Source organism: Papilio polytes, unplaced genomic scaffold, assembly GCF_000836215.1.
Source record: "Papilio polytes unplaced genomic scaffold, Ppol_1.0 DF823510.1, whole genome shotgun sequence".
Lineage (NCBI taxonomy): Eukaryota > Metazoa > Arthropoda > Insecta > Lepidoptera > Papilionidae > Papilio > Papilio polytes.
The window spans coordinates 1,338,937-1,357,833 of NW_013525694.1; the positions used below are offsets into that span (position 1 = coordinate 1,338,937).

General features: G+C 33.3%; 1 protein-coding gene and 1 long non-coding RNA gene across 3 annotated transcripts; one reads left to right on the top strand and one right to left on the bottom strand.

Annotated features, from left to right (window-relative positions):
• Positions 1-292: 292 nt before the first annotated feature.
• Positions 293-17,078, top strand: LOC106104626 (arf-GAP with dual PH domain-containing protein 1-like). Of its 2 annotated transcripts, XM_013284722.1 has the most exons (8): positions 293-966; positions 8,374-8,599; positions 10,125-10,298; positions 12,391-12,483; positions 12,788-12,964; positions 13,421-13,656; positions 14,128-14,322; positions 15,884-17,078. In XM_013284722.1, the coding sequence occupies exons 1-8, from the start codon at positions 885-887 to the stop codon at positions 15,946-15,948; spliced, it is 1,248 nt and encodes a 415-aa protein (XP_013140176.1). In that variant the 5' UTR covers positions 293-884; the 3' UTR covers positions 15,949-17,078. The 2 variants fall into 2 exon arrangements, with proteins under 2 accessions (XP_013140176.1, XP_013140177.1); XM_013284723.1 differs by lacking the exon at positions 12,391-12,483 and having other exon boundaries at positions 302-966.
• On the bottom strand, positions 1,314-3,657 carry LOC106104627. The gene is made up of 2 exons (XR_001225687.1): positions 3,363-3,657; positions 1,314-1,539 (listed from the first exon to the last, which is right to left on the bottom strand). It is a non-coding gene; the product is annotated as an uncharacterized LOC106104627 (long non-coding RNA).
• Positions 17,079-18,897: the final 1,819 nt, after the last annotated feature.

The window sequence follows — 18,897 nt, forward strand, 5'->3', positions numbered from 1 at the left end:
TACGAAATCTATTGTAACGCCTAGAACTAATACGGCTGAACGAATTTTGACCATTGAACACCTCAATAATTAAATGATTTAATCCATCTTCTTCCCCGGAATGTCATAGGGTATATTATATGGACACAAAACCAGTATAATGCACAAGAGACATAAAATAGAAAACTACTTCAAATCTCGTTCGCTATAATTGTTTTATTGTAAATCTTTTCTGATGTCTTTGAAATATACAGTCGGGTTTTTGGGTTGTGAAAACTAAGGTTATTGAATACTTATGACAGGATTATAATTTAAACGTAAAAATCCTAAATTGTCAACTAGATTTTTAACTTCGTTAACTAGAACTACGTCAATGCAAAATAAAGCTCATGTTGTTCTTAATCAGAATGTTCAGACAGAATCAGGTATGTATTGGTAGACGTAGATAGGTAAGTATTCTTGAGACTATACATAAGTCTATTTAGTATTTACGCGAGACGGCGACGACCGGCGGCACTTGTATTACGTCGCTGCACGTACTACGCCATGCGCACACAAATAAAAGTTTTACGAGGCATCACTATACATTCTACACAATACCTATATCGTATATTTTACTACTCACAGATTTCATTCATGTACCGAAACTAGACCTCTCTTTCTATCTCATTCATCCTAATCGTTTTTGAATACGAGTGGGTGAAATAGCGAAATTTTCACGTATGTTCGGTGTTCGTCGTCTCGTTGAACCGAGCGTTCGCGTCGTTCGTGGGGTCGAAGTCTCGCTCGCTCCCTCGCCCGCGCGCAGTAGAGATCGCTCGTCGCGTTCGAAACGTGCGTTCGACTTTCGGGCGGCGACGTACGCTAGTAGCGTGTGTCTTCATTATTGATGCAAAAGTTCCACGATGGTAGATCATAACGAGAAATTGTTACAGGAGTTGCTAAAGAAAAGTGGAAATAATGTTTGTGCCGATTGTGGAAGCGAGGGTATGTTACAGTGTTTTTAACTTGTGATTTATCTTAACTCGTAAAACGTGGTATTTCTATGGGGTAGTGAACAGGCGGGGGGGCGTAAGTGCGTCCATGCTCTGGAGTTCAGTGACCTCGACGTAAAATGCATTCAATCAAAACAAATAATCAACATTGAGCATAATAACATTGAATTGACAATTCCGTCATGTAGAGTCGTATATCTTATAAATATATCGGTTTAAGGTCTCTGTTTACAGAGCCTAAATAGGCAGGAGCTAATTGAGGATTGATTTTCTTTGACCGAAAGCATGCTATGGAAATTTTGAAATATCAGTGCTATATTTTTCAAGAAAACAACGACCCTGACTAAAATTACAAGTCTACTGCTCTGTTTTTTTCTTAATACGAGATGTGTTATTAATTACTAAGACTGCTCTTAAATTTGTTTTTTCGATATACATTACGTTCTTCGAAGTAAGATGTGAATGTAATCTAGTTGTGGGGCCTGGTACGGAACAATCAATGTCTGTACAACATATGAGTCACGTCGCAAGTTCCTTAGCTTGCGTCCTCTGTACTTCCAGGCATCTGTAAATACAAACATAACTAATACAATATGAAGTCTCTAAGCTATAAACTGAATCAATTTGTCAAAAGTATTAAAAGATTTAACATTATAATATTGATTATTTGTAAAAACCCGCGAAAATATTGTTTCCCTTGCTCTATATATCAATAGCTTTAATCATTGATGACTTTTTAAATTTAGAATTGTGTTTTTTTTTTTGTAATTGCGTCATGGAAACTATAGATATGTATGTGATGTTTAGAATTTTTAACTTTTTCTATTTTTATCAATAGTTTGTTCCCACTTTTAAAATTACCATTGCGTGAATAGTGTTCATTAGCTTTAATAAAAAGTATTTCAATGTTTTCGGCATTTTTTTATAATGTCTGCTGTAGACTGCTTTACACCAAATTTCATTGAAATCCGTTGAGCTGTTTAGGCGGTAAACTCAAACAAACTTCCATCCATACAAATCTAAACTTTCGCATTTATAAAGTAAGAAGTAAGATAATTGCCGTTATTGATTTATCAGTCGTTATAATTTGTTATTTCACAATTCTGATGGACATACAAGTGATGTTTTTATGGATTTTATGATAATTTCTGAACAATAATTAACTTGTTTATTAACTTAATTAGCTTGTTTATAAAACTTGTATTTATATTCTTAATTAGTGAATTAAGATTAGTAAATACTAAATACATACTTAAATATGTGATAAAATAGGTGCTTTTGTACTTTCATCTATACTAATGTAATAAAGAGAGAGAGAGAGATGTGTATTTTTGGATTTTTGTATGTATAAAAAACTCAAAAACTACTGAACTAGGCTATGTTTTTTTTTTAATTTCACGCGGGCGAAGTCGCGAGAAATTTGAAATATTTCTATTACTTACTTATGTCCTTTCTCGAAAAAAAAACAAATATTGTCTACTTCATTGCCTTGATTGTTTTTTTTTTTCAATTTACTTTCTAGTTATATTTGTGATGGTAGAGCTGGTATGCGCAATTAAATAATTTTAGTATCCTTCCTTCCTGATGACATGTCAAATGATTTATTAGAAATTGCTAATTTTATTTAGATACGTCATTTGTTTGCGATGTTTGCGGTTTTTGTGGTTTGATATTATCTTATAGCATTGGATTCAAATATCATATTGCCATATTGTTAACCTCTCATTTTGTCAAAACGTAAAATGTTACAAAATACGTTTTCTATATAAAGCATTTTGTAAAATATACATTTACTCTGTAAATGTAAGAGGTAAATCGAATTAATTTTACCTAAATCACAATAACACTAATAAAATATCAGTAATATTAAATACTAGCTGTTGCTCGCGACTTCGTCCGCGTTAAATTTAAAATAACACTCACAGATAAGTTACCTTTCTAACGATAAAAGAATATCAAACTCGGCCCCGGTAGTTATTACCAAAATGAAATACATACAATAATCCAAAAATACAAATCTTTCATCTTTGTAATACGACTATTAGTATAAATATAGATTAGGTACCTAAGTATGACAAAGCCATCCATAGATTATCAATGCTTATCCTTGAATCCATTGAAAGTAACACTTTTTTAGTAAATAGATCATCTACTCATTTACATTTGGTAACATGGTAAACTACAACTGTCCCACCACTGTCTGATAGAGCTCAGATATCTTAAAAATGACGTCACTGTCAGATAAGGGTACAAAATCCGATATTTCCCTCACATATTTTATACGTTGAATTGTTATCAGACAATCTACAATTTGGTGGGACAGTCCCTAAGTTTTTAACCCAGGTCGGGAAAGTCGTTGTTTGTCTTAACATAAGATAAATAATTTACGCTTTGGATTACGTCCACTTTTAGCTCATTTCTTGTTTTAATGTTATAAAAAGATGCTTTGCTGGAGAACCCTATTTATGTATTTGAAGTTCCCGCCTTCTTTATTCGGACATTGACCTTAAAAAAAGTCTGTTATTTATTATTCTGCCATTCGTTATGTAATTAATTTAATATTTGCTTTTTTAACACGTACCATATTCTAATTAACGGTATTGATTGTTCGCTCTGTTGCTTTCGAAATTCGGATTTAATTTTTAAAACAACTTTTTTCAATGACTGATGTTGAATCTGTTGCGATTATCCGAACTGACTGACGTTAATTACATTTTCACTTTTTACTTTTAATCGCCAATTATGAAGCCACAACAACCAATTAATATTTTTTTTTAATTACAATTCATTACCGATATTTCTGTAAATCACTTAAAAGTAATATTTATTTCGATGAAAGGTTATTATTTTCTTGCTGACAATTCTATACTAAAATTTGCTAATACCAAAATATTTCAGGAGAAAGTTTTACTAGACATTAGTATGAAAACAATTATTTTTTTTTCCTCTTCAAAGTAATCCCTCAAAAGTAAACTGCCGTTATATACAATAATATACTTTTGTCTTTATTAATGTTTTAAAACAAAACAAAAGCCTTGTTTTAATCTTTGTAGGTACTTCTTGTTAAGTAACAGGACCATATAACTTCTTCCCCTCTCACCTAATCTTTGACAAAAGACAATTTGGATAATAGTTAAAAGAAATACATACCTCCATGCAGGTATTCTGAGGCTTCTTGATATTGTAATGAATATTAGAATTACTAACAATAGTATATTGTAATGGAACAATCTAACTTTTATTTACATCAAATAATTGCGTTGCAGTGACCATGTTAAAAACATTTTTTTTCTCTTTATTTTTTATAGGGACTTTGGTTCCTTGGAACATGTCAGTCCCATAATGCCTTATACAAGACATACAAAAAAAGAAAATGAGAAACAATAAAGACTTCATATTTACAAATTATTATAATGCCTTTAATACCATGCTGATAGCGAGGATAAATAAAAAAAAATAGTACTTTTATTGCCACAAAAAGAAGCTACAAATGAGATCTTACGTACATCAACCTTAAAGCTAGTAAAGAAGAAATGTGGTAAAAGTTGACAAGCTCAGCTAATGCAGAGACGGCTCAGGTCGCTTCTGCGCTGGTTTTTAGCTGGCACCTTTACACACAGGTACTTACACAAGAAGGGTGACTTAACCTTGATAGATATTAAATAAAATCCGATCCGTAAGTGGCTCGGCCAATGCCGATAAGAATCCACCAACATGGTGTCTCAGCAGATTGTGCTTCTTAAATAGTGCTTCTCTCTCATTCTTGTTCTGGACTCCGCCAACACGTGTTGCACGTCTTAACACCGTAAGATTGACAATTAGGGGATTGAGGTTTTTTCATCATAAAGGCAAACTAGGTACGGAATGTGTCCAGAACGAAGAGTTTTAAAAATATGTTTATCGAGAGTACTTATCTAATAATTTATACTATGTTGTTATATCTGCTATGAGGTATTCTATGTTTATTTTATTACGATTATCGTGCATAAAGTTCAATGACCTTAAATATCGCTGCTATCATTAAATGTCGTATTTACCATACATTGATAATTACTGTTTTTTTATGTTGAATACACGTTATCGCTTTCCTGTACACCTGTATAACAATATATAGGCGTCTCTATTTTCTTGAACACAGTAAAAGGGATGGCATTATTGCTTGTAAACGTGTTCATGTAGTGCAAACTCGTGGTTGAAAGAGAAAAGTCAAAATCCGTAATTAGTTATGTCTTATTTAAAAAAAGTTTACTGTTAATTTATCAAGCATTTTGTTGAATTAAAAAAGTATCTTATCTTATTAGGTAAAGTTAGTCATTGACGTATAATGAAGGTCGTTTCCACAAGTATAATGACTGATAACGAAATGTCCGCTAAATTACGATACTAGAACGGAGTCTTTATATGTGCAAATTACAAATCGCAATTATATAGACAAAAATCAAAAACGCCCAAATATAATACGCATATTTGCTAAAAATTGTAATACATTACAAATAACATTGAAATATATCGCATAGAGCCAGGTTGTTTAGCTAAGAGTTTGTCATCAGCTCATGATTGTCCCCATCTGGGGGCTCAGTGCTTATATAAGTTAGGGTGCCTAATTTAGGGTAAGGGGACTATGTTACGAGCTAATCATATACATTTCGGAAGCTCAGCCCGTATAAAAGGTGAATATAACAATATTTTGTCATATAAAGTTTCATAATTTAATTTATTATATATAAATAGACGATTAGTAATTGTATTATTCATTTATTTATGATGCGAAACCTCAGCAATGCTTAGCGCTACTCGAACCTATAATAAAATTCCGTAATATAAACATTTTGTAACAAAATCGGGGACATATCGTAGTACTGGATACCCTTTTTTAACTCTACATCATTGTGAGATATTTTAACAACTGTTTGGTACCATTCCTAACTTGGACTTTAACAGGACAGAGGTGTCCATCTCTTCTTCTCTCCATCTGTACTTTCTTGTAACTTGGAGATGCGACTCGTAGTTGATCTGTACCGAGAGTTATTTTCACGCCGATGTTATCAAGACTCGTTATACGTGATGAGAGTCACTTTTTTAAGAATCAACATCTCAAAGCTGGTGTTAAAATTCGTGGCGATATCCGGTGACCGCGAACCCGGGTATTTGCGTCGTTAATGCACAACAATAACCATCCGCTACGACGGTCAAGTGGTTCAATAAATATGACGTACAATAACTGAAGTCAGGTCCACCACACAAAAGAAGGAGTAGCTCATTGGTTGTTTAGTTATCCGCGAAACACTCTTTGTTGCTCAAATCGTTTTGATTGAAACGTTTCTCATCGAAACCTGTTTAGGAACATACGCGAAGATCCACCCGCAACTATGACCAAAACATACCGTGTGTTATTTACGAACGTCGAGAGGCCGCTCTGTGTATGTGTGCATGTGACGTCGTGTCGGTGTGTACACACATGCAAACGCTTGTAAACATGAAACGAAGTGATGCAAGCACCTATATTTTGTTCAGGTATTCTAAATGATCTTCAATCGACTTTCGACATATTTATTTTTTCTCCAAAATTGTTAAAAACCTACATAATTTGTGTCACCGAGTCCACGAAAACTATTTAAATTTATTAAATGTGTTTTCTTTCGCGATATTTGTTATTCCGAACGTATCATGAAAAATAAAGTAACATAGGTTGTTTTGATAAGATAATATTATGTTCTACTTGCGTCACGAGGTACACTGTGCGCCTCGCTTTACTTTCACAAGACGATTGTGCGAATTCGACGAAATGTTAAGAGATTTTTTACGCAATTAAAAACTAAAATATTCAAATGGTTTCCGTTTTCAATAAAAAAAAAACCTGATACATTAACCGATAAAGTGATTCTTGTTGATTTGTACATGTTATTTATTATAGTGGGTTTGCTCTGCAAATGGCAAACCCACATAAAAAATTATGCAAAGATGCCTGTCATTTATTTTGTTTCTTTCCACAATCTCCTGAACGCACATTATTTCTTTATTAATTATCATAATAAACTTCTGATGGTCGAATTATTTATTTTAACAGCGTTAGGTTTCCTTATAGAACTTCGCGGGAGCTGAGAGCTTATTCTATTTTGATTCGGACCATCGCAACGAGCAGTTTTATCATTTCTTGCTCCGAGTTGGGCGTGTATATTTCATTCACATTTTAGTTATACGCAATGCCCACACCCATATCAATATTGGTCGACATTAGCGATGTTTTTTTATATTGTTATTTTAGACGCGTCATCTGTTTGCGGAGTGACGTCATCAAAATTTCCTGTTCTGTTGACAAAATGCGGCGCCCGTTATCGCGTCTAGATAAGCATAGATAGACCCTACTCGCTCACTCACAAACTACTTGTTATCGTCAATTACTTTACGACTTTGAAATACTTAACTCGGTGTAACAATTAAAATAACTGAACATAATTAAAATGTATAAAAAAACACAAATCTCTTAGATTTTTTTTTTTCAATAACTTAATTTCCCCTTATCATGAGTGTGTTGATAAATATTTACTTTAACATAACTTCTTATTTTAAACATTATGATAAACTAGCTGTTCCCATGCGACTTCATCCGCATGAAATTATAAAAAAATCATTTTATCGTTCAACATTTGTCAAATTATCAATTGCAAATTTCAAAATGATGTCATGATGTCAAACCATGGCAACCTTGCTTCCTTGATGTGGGCAACAACTTATGGTCTCTTTCCCACATTAGGGTTTTTATCCAAAACATTTAGCCCTAAGTTTAACGGCGTGAAAATATATAGTCTAAAGCGTGACGTAAGTATAGGGCTTTTTATTAAAAAAAGAGTTGTTCGAAAATATGCTGTGATTGCTGACATCTTAGGCAACAAAGAAGTGTGTGTTTACGCTTTATTATAATAGTGTAGATATAGATAGTATAGATAAGCGCTTCAAATCTAATGTTGTTTTTTTAATGTAGTCCAATTATGGATATTAGTTGATAATTTCAAATGTGGGTACATATTATTTACACTTAACGATGTTTTGTAGGTATATGAAAATGCATTCATTAAAGTACCAAGCAAAAGTGATTAAGAAAATAAATCTCATTTTTAACATCTATTTAAAAATAAAACATTAACATTGTGTCCCTCTGCAATGTATAGTGTAAAAATTACCTAGGTTTACATAGTGACCGTCTTTATACAGCACAGCACTCAAGTGTAGTGAAATCGTAGCAGTATCTTTTATGTCACAATTTCAGGATAGTCGCTTGTGATTATTAACCAACAATTTTTTATGTAACTATCTTAAACCGTAATAAGTCCTTTAATGTGTTCTCTTAATATATCTAAAAGGTGAATACGAAATCGGTAAGAACTTTATCTTTTTCCAGACCCGGACTGGGCGTCGTACAACTTGGGCATTTTCATCTGCATGCGATGTGCCAGTATCCACCGCAGTATGGGAGCGCATATCAGTAAAGTAAAACATCTTGAACTCGACCGCTGGGAGGATTCGCAGGTACAGCGTATGAAGGAAGTCGGGAACACAGCTGCAAAGAACAAATACGAAGAGAGAGTCCCACCCTGTTATCGAAGACCTACGAAGAACGACCCACAGTAAGTAAACAGAAATTAGTTAGCATATACAACTGTTATAAAGTATTTATTCTGTACAGTAGGGGACACTGGCGCTGTCCCAACTCAAAAGATACAATCGTTTGAACAATTTGAAACGAGACGCGGAACGAAAATCAATACAATGCAGCTTATAAATGTATCTGTCCGAAAAAAAGACTGGTAGATCACTACCAGTCTCTTACTATTATAAAAATAAACTAGTCGTGTGTCAACACAGCTAGTTTTTTTTTGTTAATACCCCTTCGTTTGAATCAACCTCTACTACCTAATGATTTGTAGGAAGAGGCGGAGTTTGTCTTGTTGCAATGAACAAGGATTTTTTCTTAAAGTGGAACACTGCGGATTTCCGAGACTGTACATAGGAGAGAGAGGAGATAAATGATCACTAACAGGCTATATTTGTCACTTTATGTTTATGTTTATTTCCGCGCGGATTAAGTCGCGGCCAAAAGCTAGTTTTAAGAAGTTTAAGGCAATAATTTGACACCAATGGAAATACTAATTTGTCCAATACAAGGTCTAATTAAAAAACCAGAAATGTTTACTGTTGTTAGTTAGACTAAAAGCAGACAAAAGTATTTGAAGTTGTCAGTTTTAAAAATGTTTACAAATCATCGAATAAATTAATGCTTTATGAACCGTAAATATGTATAATAGGGATATACTAAAAAACCGGTTAGTCTATTAAATATTTTAAATAGTTTCACACCTTGTTGGACTAGATTTTTTCATTCTTACTTTTATTTTACTTTCGGACTGCTTCATTCATGATTCACAAGAGAGAGTTTGGCGTGTTATAAAGGAGTAATATTTTTTATACCATTTACTTCGGAATGTGAATAATGTGGAACAGTTTTTATACAATGAGAGAAAGAAAAAAGTCAGCTAATTTTTTTTGACAACTTATTTTCGTCAGTTGCAATATAAAGTTAGAGTAATGTAATACATGAATATGCAAAACTTAATTTTTGTTACTATCTTTACCGAATAACTGTTTTTTAGAGACACGAATATTGTCGCGAACTTGACACACATTTATTCTATAATATCTATATCTATGCATTTAAAATTTGTGGATTACGTTTTTCATTATTTATAAATAAATGCTTAATAGAATTTTATAATTACTACATAATAGCATTTGTTACACATTCTTCTAAGTAATTTGATTTGTAAACACGCTATATATTACATCACTCGTATAATGTAAACAATAAAATATTCAATTGAGTAAATATCTCTACCTTTTTAACATTCTTATATATATATACTACATATTATTATGATGCTTTTCTTATTTTTTTTATAACAATATGAGTGAGAAAGTTCAAATTGCGTGAATTTTAACTTAACAAATTTTCTGTCCGTGTCAAAAACATAAGAATAATCGATGTTATAATTTAAAATATACAAGAGCCATTATCAATCAATTATTGTTCTACTAAACACTTCTAGATAATCTTTATACATTTCATGTATAGATGAAATAATTAAATAATTTCAGAGTATTAATCGAGCAATGGATACGTGCTAAATACGAGCGCGAAGAGTTCTGTCATCCTGAACGACAGACTTACCTGTCGGGCTACATGGAGGGATTCCTGATGAAGCGTGGCAAAGAGGACAGCCGTTACCAGCGAAGGAAGTTCGTTTTAAATGAAAACGAGGATACTTTGAAGTGAGTATTGATTATGTGAACAAACAACTAAGGCACATATCTTTTAACAGTGTTCAGTGTAACAGTACATCCATTACGATGCTGGTAATTTTTTTTGCTATCCTTCCGTTAAGCAAGGGTTTTTCATTCATCCGTAATAATAGTGAAATAGAAGCAAATGTTTAAACCTTTTACTGCATTTTAGCTTTTTTATATTTCAAAATAACATTAAATGCTTATAATATCATTATTAAGCTAACATTATGCTACCATTAACTTTATTGTTGTAAAGTTAACTGTAATGTTCTATCTAAACCCAACCATTTGTTAAATTAGAAGAAAAACAAAGTTCTAATTATTTTCGGTAATTAAACGTAACTGCTATTCTCATATTCTTGTCGAGACAAAATGAAACCGCATATTATCCTGTCGTCATTAATTTTAATTACGCATTTGCCTGTAATTATGTTTTTGTAATGTTGGATAATCCGTACACCTGCCTCGTTAAATATTACAGAAGCATAATGCCTCGCCTGTTATACACGTCTATATTTAGCAACAACAAATATTAATATAGAAATAAATGATTGTTTCTACTGTTTAAAATAGTATCAGACTGTACTCAACTGTTTAAAAGTATATCTTGATTAAATTTCGATGTACAGAAGCGATTAAAAATATTATGAAAAAGATTGACATTTTGGCGCGAAAGTAAGCGTCTGTTCGGCGAGTGACGTATTCTCCACGAAAACTTCCACACCTTCGTATTGAATTGAAGCACTACGTCAAGCTCATACAAATATTGACTAGCGACGTCAATATAAAATTAACAAATCGTTTGACGCAAAGATTATAAATACTTAACATGCTTAAGGAAATCTTTACTTGTATAAATGATTGCGTCATTAGTCTCCCAATAATTTCTTTTGCCATTATCCGATAGGAAGGTAAAAGTTTTTCACTGGTATAGACCGACGGGCATATCTGAAGCGGTGACTATAAGTCAAATTAAATTGTGACAGGTCACTAGCGCCCTTGACAATGCCAAAAAAGTCTTACAACTGTAATTTTCCACGCGGTTCACACTTGGCCAGCACAGTTGTACAGTTGCGACTGCAAGCGACACCCCTTGGCGCCTGTAAGCGTTCACATTCTGCCAGTTAATGACAGTCCAATCAGAGCGCTGTTGACCAACTGTACTGGCAAAGTGTAAACCGTGTATCAAGCGCGATAGATAGGAGAATATCAGCGACTTTTTCCTCGGCACCGATATCCTTGTTTTATATGAATCCACGTATTTTCCTTTTCGGTTGAGACGTCATTGATGACGTAATCCAAAATGACTAATAGAGGTTTGTATACTTATACAATCCGATTTTTCATATATATGCATTTATTTTTTATTGATTCACGTATACAGTACATCTTAATGATTATAACAAACACCCAATGTGGAGTTAACGATTTCTCGCGAAAATTATGTATTGTAAATTATTACTGTGACGTACTATTACGGTAATTTGTAAAACGGTTACCATGTCACGTTGTCTGATGAAGCAAAACGTTTAGTTACACACTTCGTGGACATCATTTTTAAATAGTGTTTAATTAAAAAGGCAGTGATGACTGAGATGACGGATGATAGTTATTTGGAGGACGAAATCCTGGTTCGCCGACCCTACGGAAGTAGGGGTGATGACGAGTGTTTAATTAAAAAATTGTCTATTTTATATTTATTCCAGAAAAAGTTTTGGTTACAGCTGTTGTTAATCGGTCAAGAAGTAATTCTGCAATGTATGACAGACTATTTAGTCTACTTTTAATATGCGGCGTAGAGCTTAAGTAGGTTTGATGTGTTAGTAAATCGTATCAGTCAACGCGATTATAGAAATACGCATTGAATGTAAACAACGTATTAAAAAGATTATCCCTGTCATATTATATGAATGTAAAGAAATAAAAAACATAATAAAAGTATTCCGTTATTTGTTAACTATGTAATACGGATAGAAAAATTAATCTGCAGTTTACGTGCCCTTGTCAAAAATTTCGTTATAAAGTCAAAATTAAATTGTCCTTAGTTTGGCTTAAATGTTATCGACCTGGTCTTTAGGTACCACCATCCTTGTGAGGACTGTGGCCGAGCCACGGGTCCTATCCGTCGCTTAATCGATCGTCTCCATCTCAAAAACTTTTCTCATTGGAGGTAAGAGCGTAAATTCAAACTACGGTTTAGCCCAAATGTGTATTCAATTATACAATAAATGCATTCCGGTTCGGTTACAAAATAGACTGAATAGGTAATAACTCTTATCGGTTTTTAATCTTGTTATTGTCGCGTATTGAAATAAACATGTTTTGTTAAAATGTATTTGGCGAGTGCTGACGCATCATTACATTGACGCTTTTTAAATTCCATCAACGCTCATTGATCATTATCCTCATATATGACGTCATCGATAATATGTACAAACAAAAATCTTAAATATACATAACATTGTATGTCATAGGTACCACGTTAAAGAGAATAAAGAACCTAAGGGGGTGCTTAGACTGTCGGAGTTGAACGTCGCGTTCGCGCCGGCCAAGATCGGACATATGAACTCCATGCAGCTAACCTTCATGAAAGACGGCTCAACGAGGCACATCTACGTGTATCATGAGGACCCAGAAGTCATTAACTACTGGTAAGTCTTTACAATATAGAGATACCATCTTTCGCCTGCGACTTCGTCCGCATATAATAAAAAAAAATAATAGGGAGTAGCCTATGTGTCCTTCCAGGCTATACTCTGCATCTATGCCAAATTCCATCGAGATCCGTTCAATGGTTTAGGTTACTAACAAACATCCATCCATCTATGATAAAATTTCGCATTTATAATGTTGTGAGACAAGCTTTCGACCGCTACTCCGTCCGCGTAGAATAATAAAAAACAAAAGTGAGCAGCCTATGTGCTCTTACACACTAACCTCCACATCTATACCAAATGTCATCGAAATCCGTTCAGCCGTTTAGGCTACAAACTCTAACAAACATTCATCCATTCATTATAATATTAGTAATAAGTCGTATTATTAAGAGGTAAGATTAATAATTTTCAACGAACTTTTTCTAACTACATCTCATAACATACATTTAGGTATATGGCGATCCGTTGCGCTAAACTGCACCTGCTTCAAGTGGCGTTTCCATCAACACCTCAGTCAGATCTCATCCTGCGGCTACCGAAGGACTTCGCCCGCGAAGGCTGGCTGTGGAAGACAGGACCAAGGTCCTCCGACGCGCACCGCCGCCGCTGGTTCACTCTCGACAACAGGAAACTCATGTACCACGATGAACCGCTCGATGCTTACCCCAAAGGAGAGATATTCATTGGTAAGTCAATGTCTTTTATATCAATGATAAAGCTTTTAACAGTGGTAGAGTCCGCTTTAATATCTTCGCACAAATAGGACGACTTGCCCGGGAAATACCACGACCACACAGAAGACAGGCAAATGGGAGCAATGCTGCGTTTCGTCTGATGACTGTGACACCGGAGGCCTAAATTTAGTCCCTCTTTCAACCCTTTTCCTATTATAAGGAAAAGATGGGAAGTAAAATAGATTTAATTGTGGACAAGCATAGGACGGGATATTATTGTTCTAAAGTGCGGCTTCTCTTGTGTCGGTTAAAGTTAGCTAACGCATCTGCAATTCGCCATTTTGTCGGATATAGGTGGTCGCTTACTCGTTTACCACCTCTAAAATTTTATAGTAAAGTTTAGTAAAAAACTGTTAAATTTCTACCTCAGAATGTGTTTCTCAACATTCTCAATGCTTAGAGTTAATTATGGTGGGTTTCCAGGTCACGAGTCCAACGGTTACTGCATCAAAGTGTCGAACACCGGCAACGGGTGCAAGGAGGCGCGCTTCCCCTTCCACGTGGTGACGCCGGAGCGCACGTACTCGCTGGCCGCCAGCTCGCACGAGGAGCGCGCCGCCTGGCTCGCCGTCATACAGCACGCCATCAAGCGGCCCCTCTCGCCGCAGGACTCCACCAGTAACTCCATATCTATACTTCTATCTTACTAATATTATAAATGCCAAAGTTTACATGGATGGATGTTTGTTAGCGTTTGTGGCCTAAACGGCTGAACGGATCTTCATGAAATTTGGCACAGGTTTAGAGCATAGTCTGGAAGAAAAGGGTACTTTTTATCCCGGGAATAGTTACGGTTCCTGTGGGATTCATTAATTTAGTTTTTTAATGTTTACTCGATCATTCTGCAACGGTTCAACATATCCTTTTGTAATTTGGCACAGATATAAAACAAATTCTGGAGTACACATGGGACGAGGTTCATCCCCGAGAAATGTCCGGTTCCCGAGGGATACGTATGTTTTCTAATATCACGCGGACGAAGTCGCGGGCAACAGCTCGTACTATTATAATAAAGCGTAAACACACACTTCTGTATTACCTAACATGTCAGCAATTACAGCACATGTTTAAATGATTCTTTTTTTTAATAAAAAGACTTACACTTACGTCACGCTTTAGGCTATATATTTTCACGCCATTAAACTTAGGGGGTAAATATTTTGAATAAAAACCCTAATGTGGGAAAGAGACCATAAGTTGCTGCCAACATCAAGGACGCAAGGTTGCCAAAGTTTTGTCATCGTTATGTCATCTTGACATTTGCAATTGATAAATTGACAAATGTAAACGATAAAATAAAGTTTTTATAATTACCTGCGGATGAAGTCGCATGGGAACAGCTAGTTTTACACATAAAAAAACTCTAGAATAGAATAGAATAGAAATAATTTTATTGCAAAACAAGAGATTAACAATCACAACAGTTATACCAACTAAAAGATAATTACAAATTGTGGTTAATATACGTTTAGGACATATAGGACAAAACACTTTGATATAATTCATAGAGACTCTCCTGAAATAATTACTTTGTTTAGGGAGACAGGGCCTTCTCTTATCTATTATCATATGTAAAGAGTAAGTTACTACTTTATAATGAAAGGTATAATATTATATACTAGTTTTCGCCCGCGATACGCCCGCCTAGTATAAAAAATGCCTTTGTGTTCTTCCACACTATCCTCTACATCTATGCCAAATTTCATCGAGGTCCGTTGAGCAGTTTAAGCTACAGATTATAACAAACATCCATCCATCCAACGAAATTAGTAAGATTAACGTTTACTGAATGTGTGTGTGTCTTCGCTTTTTCAGCGAATTCAGGCTGCTAGCATGTTTGCCACCTTTTCATGAAAAAAAGAAACATAAAGTCAGAATGAAAAACAATTGTTTACCCAAATAGGGCGTAACTAAATTTTATGTCATACAGAATGTTTCACCAATAATGTTTAATGTGTTGCAGCCACTGAATTCTATAAATAGACAGGATAAACCGTAATATTTTGTACCTATGTGGTTTTCCATTTTGGCGCTGACTGGTGCAGTTAGAAGTATTTAATTAGGAACTTCAACGAGCACGTTAGGAAGTAAAAACTGTCATATCCAAGCAACCTATCTATTTATAGAGATCAGTGTCCATAAAACAAGTATTAATTGTTACAAATTGTTTTATTTTCAGTTGAAGCCACCCTCGTACGTAAAAGAACGTCATCTAATTCCATCAGCATATTCTCCGGGAGGTAGTTCTGAAGCGGCTCTGAGACGTTTTTTATTCTGTAGTCTGTATTCAATATCGCTTTACGTTATCGAATCTTTTCGAATACAAGTAATACCGATATCCGATTAAAAAAAATATTTAATAACCACAGACATTTGAACAATATATAGACCAGACATAGTTAACATCTTCTCATCGGTACTATCTCTGAAAGGTACTATATAAGTTGTCAAGTTTAGTGCCCCATCTATAACATTTACGCGTAATAAAACGTTTTATAAAATAACATTAAGCTCCATCTTTTATTAAAAAATAAACTAACAGCGTTGTAAAAATATGAACATATAAAAGATAGCGTTAATGAGATTATGTGAAAAATGTTTCAAGTGTGTCGACTATGTCTCCTCTAAATATTTTTACGCTCTTTGTTAACAAGACATTAACAGTTCAAAGTTCTAACATGGCTAAATACACTTAAGTGTGAAAGCCAAGAAAAAAAAGTTGTAACAAATCAAGACCCGTCTTCCCCAATACATGCCCCGTCTTATATTTTTATAAAATTTCTCACAAATAAAATGTTACATATAATTTCGAATCGATTCGATGATTGCTTCAAGTTTTGCCAGATGAGAAAAAAAAATTAAATAAGTGATAATTTAATATTTAAATTATTTAAAAATGTTTTCTCTAACTTATACAAACGTAGTGTTGTAGTGAAAGGGACTGAATCTATAATTTATGTGAGTAAATTATTATTTTTTTAATTGAATTGTTTGGATGTTAGTGGTATGATTTATTTGATGTAAGTTTCAGTACTGAATTGTAATTTACAACTGAACCCAATAACCGATCTGAAGATTAAAGATCCGGGGATTAAATTACGTTTTCACTTATCCATTTTTATTATAGAATTGAAGAAAATAAAATAAAATGGTTCAAGATCGATCGATTATTGAGTCCTGTTATGTTGTCGATAGCACAAATCTGTTCTTTTACTAATAGTGGACAAAACGTAGAATTTTTATCGGAATATTTCAAAAAATTTTAATTATTCATTCGTCTACAGTAAGATTTAACCACAAATATAAAAAAAAAAACAAGACATGGTATTTTTCTTTCTACTTTGAACGTTATGTCCATTGTTATGTAATATTTATTGTATCCAGTCATATTACAGAATTGTATCCAGTCATATTTATCAGTATATAGATTATGGCATCATACAACAAAAATATGCTCTCTCATTCACATAAAGACATTCTACAGGGAATTCTCATATTACATAGATTTGAATATAAACAAAAAAGATTTAATGATGTTCAAAATTATCATAGCTAATAACAGACCATACAAAATCATTTCAATAGGGATGTCCAATTATTAATTTATCGATAATGTGAAAACAGTTAAAAATCCATTTTTTGAATAAAGCAACAAAATCGAATGTTTTTTGAAACATTAACTACATTGATACATCCCTTTATGTAAAGTTGCCATTTAAAAAAATTACAAAAACTTTTTAACACGAGTCATATAATCAACATAAATGTAACATTAAAGACATATAATTGTCTTATATTGTACACTTGATATATTATTAAAGTTTAGATACTTTGTAATTTTGTATTACGTAGAAAATGTAACTTTTTTATATTATCTCGCTAGGACAAGTCCAATCTATATTTATTCACGTAGCGATTTAAAGGTATTGTAGCTTTATATTAAGTTAAACAGGCTGAGTTAGTCAAAGAGTGAATGGATTTAAAAATTGTATGCTTTTTAAAATAAGGGAATACAAATAACGCAATAATTTAGCTCATTATGTGAACGTGAAGATATGGTATTGAAAAAACTTTACAGTTTCTTAGAATGACAGTCGCATCAACATTTATATGGCGTTAGCAATTTAACATAACGTCTAAAACAATCTATCAAGATTGGTAAATACAAATTAACAATATGCGTTTTTATAAATGCATGAAAATATCTTGCTAGTAAAGATTAAATACGAATAATGTCCAGTCTGATGGGTTCAAAAGTATTTGGACTGTGTGATCTATTAATCACAATTTCCCTCGAGGAGGACGCTAGTATTATTTGTTATACATTCGCTGATTCAGCATTACTCTATAACAATGGTTTGACGCAATGACATGACATTTCTATGTTACTCTATCATAGACAAATATATCTGACTTAACAGATAAAAAAGAAAAGAAAGATCGTAGTAAAAATAATTGAATTCATCAATATCCATGTAATGGACTTATGTAGCTGCCAAATATATTTTGTAACGTTATTTGCGGTAATATTTTATACGAGTAATTTTTCTTACGTAATGCTAGTTTATGGTATGTATGTGGAGCAATAATTATTTGCAAAATATGTATTCTAATTTGAATTGGTAATTTTTAGAAGATACAGGGATGGTTGCTAAACACTAATGGCAAAAAATAAAATTACAAAAAACAAATAAATAAATATGGATTAGAATTTCAAACGTAAAAATTAAGTAAATACTTCTTTTGCTCGTCAATATTCTTTTAATTATCGATATATTTGTATATATCGATAACTAAAAGATAAATCGATATAACTTTGAAAATTAGCAACAAAGAACATCCCTAGAAGTCATGTAATGGCGCCAAAATAATGGCTAATTTGTATGAAAAACAGATCACATTTTTAATGATTTTTACTGGTATTGTAGAATTTAATCATGCTATTTAATACAAGTAGATAATGAGCTTTAATTTTTAATATTTATTATGTAATGGATTATTTTAGTATAATGTAAACGATCTTAGAATAGCAGTATGTATATCACTTGCATATCGCATTATAAATCAAATTATTCAATTATCTAGCACAATTTCTCGTGGTAAAAAAAAACATTATTTTTACCACAGCACGGAAATACTGAGGTAATGATAGTATGTGTTTCAAAAAGCCAAGAGACGTGACTGGGGCACGAT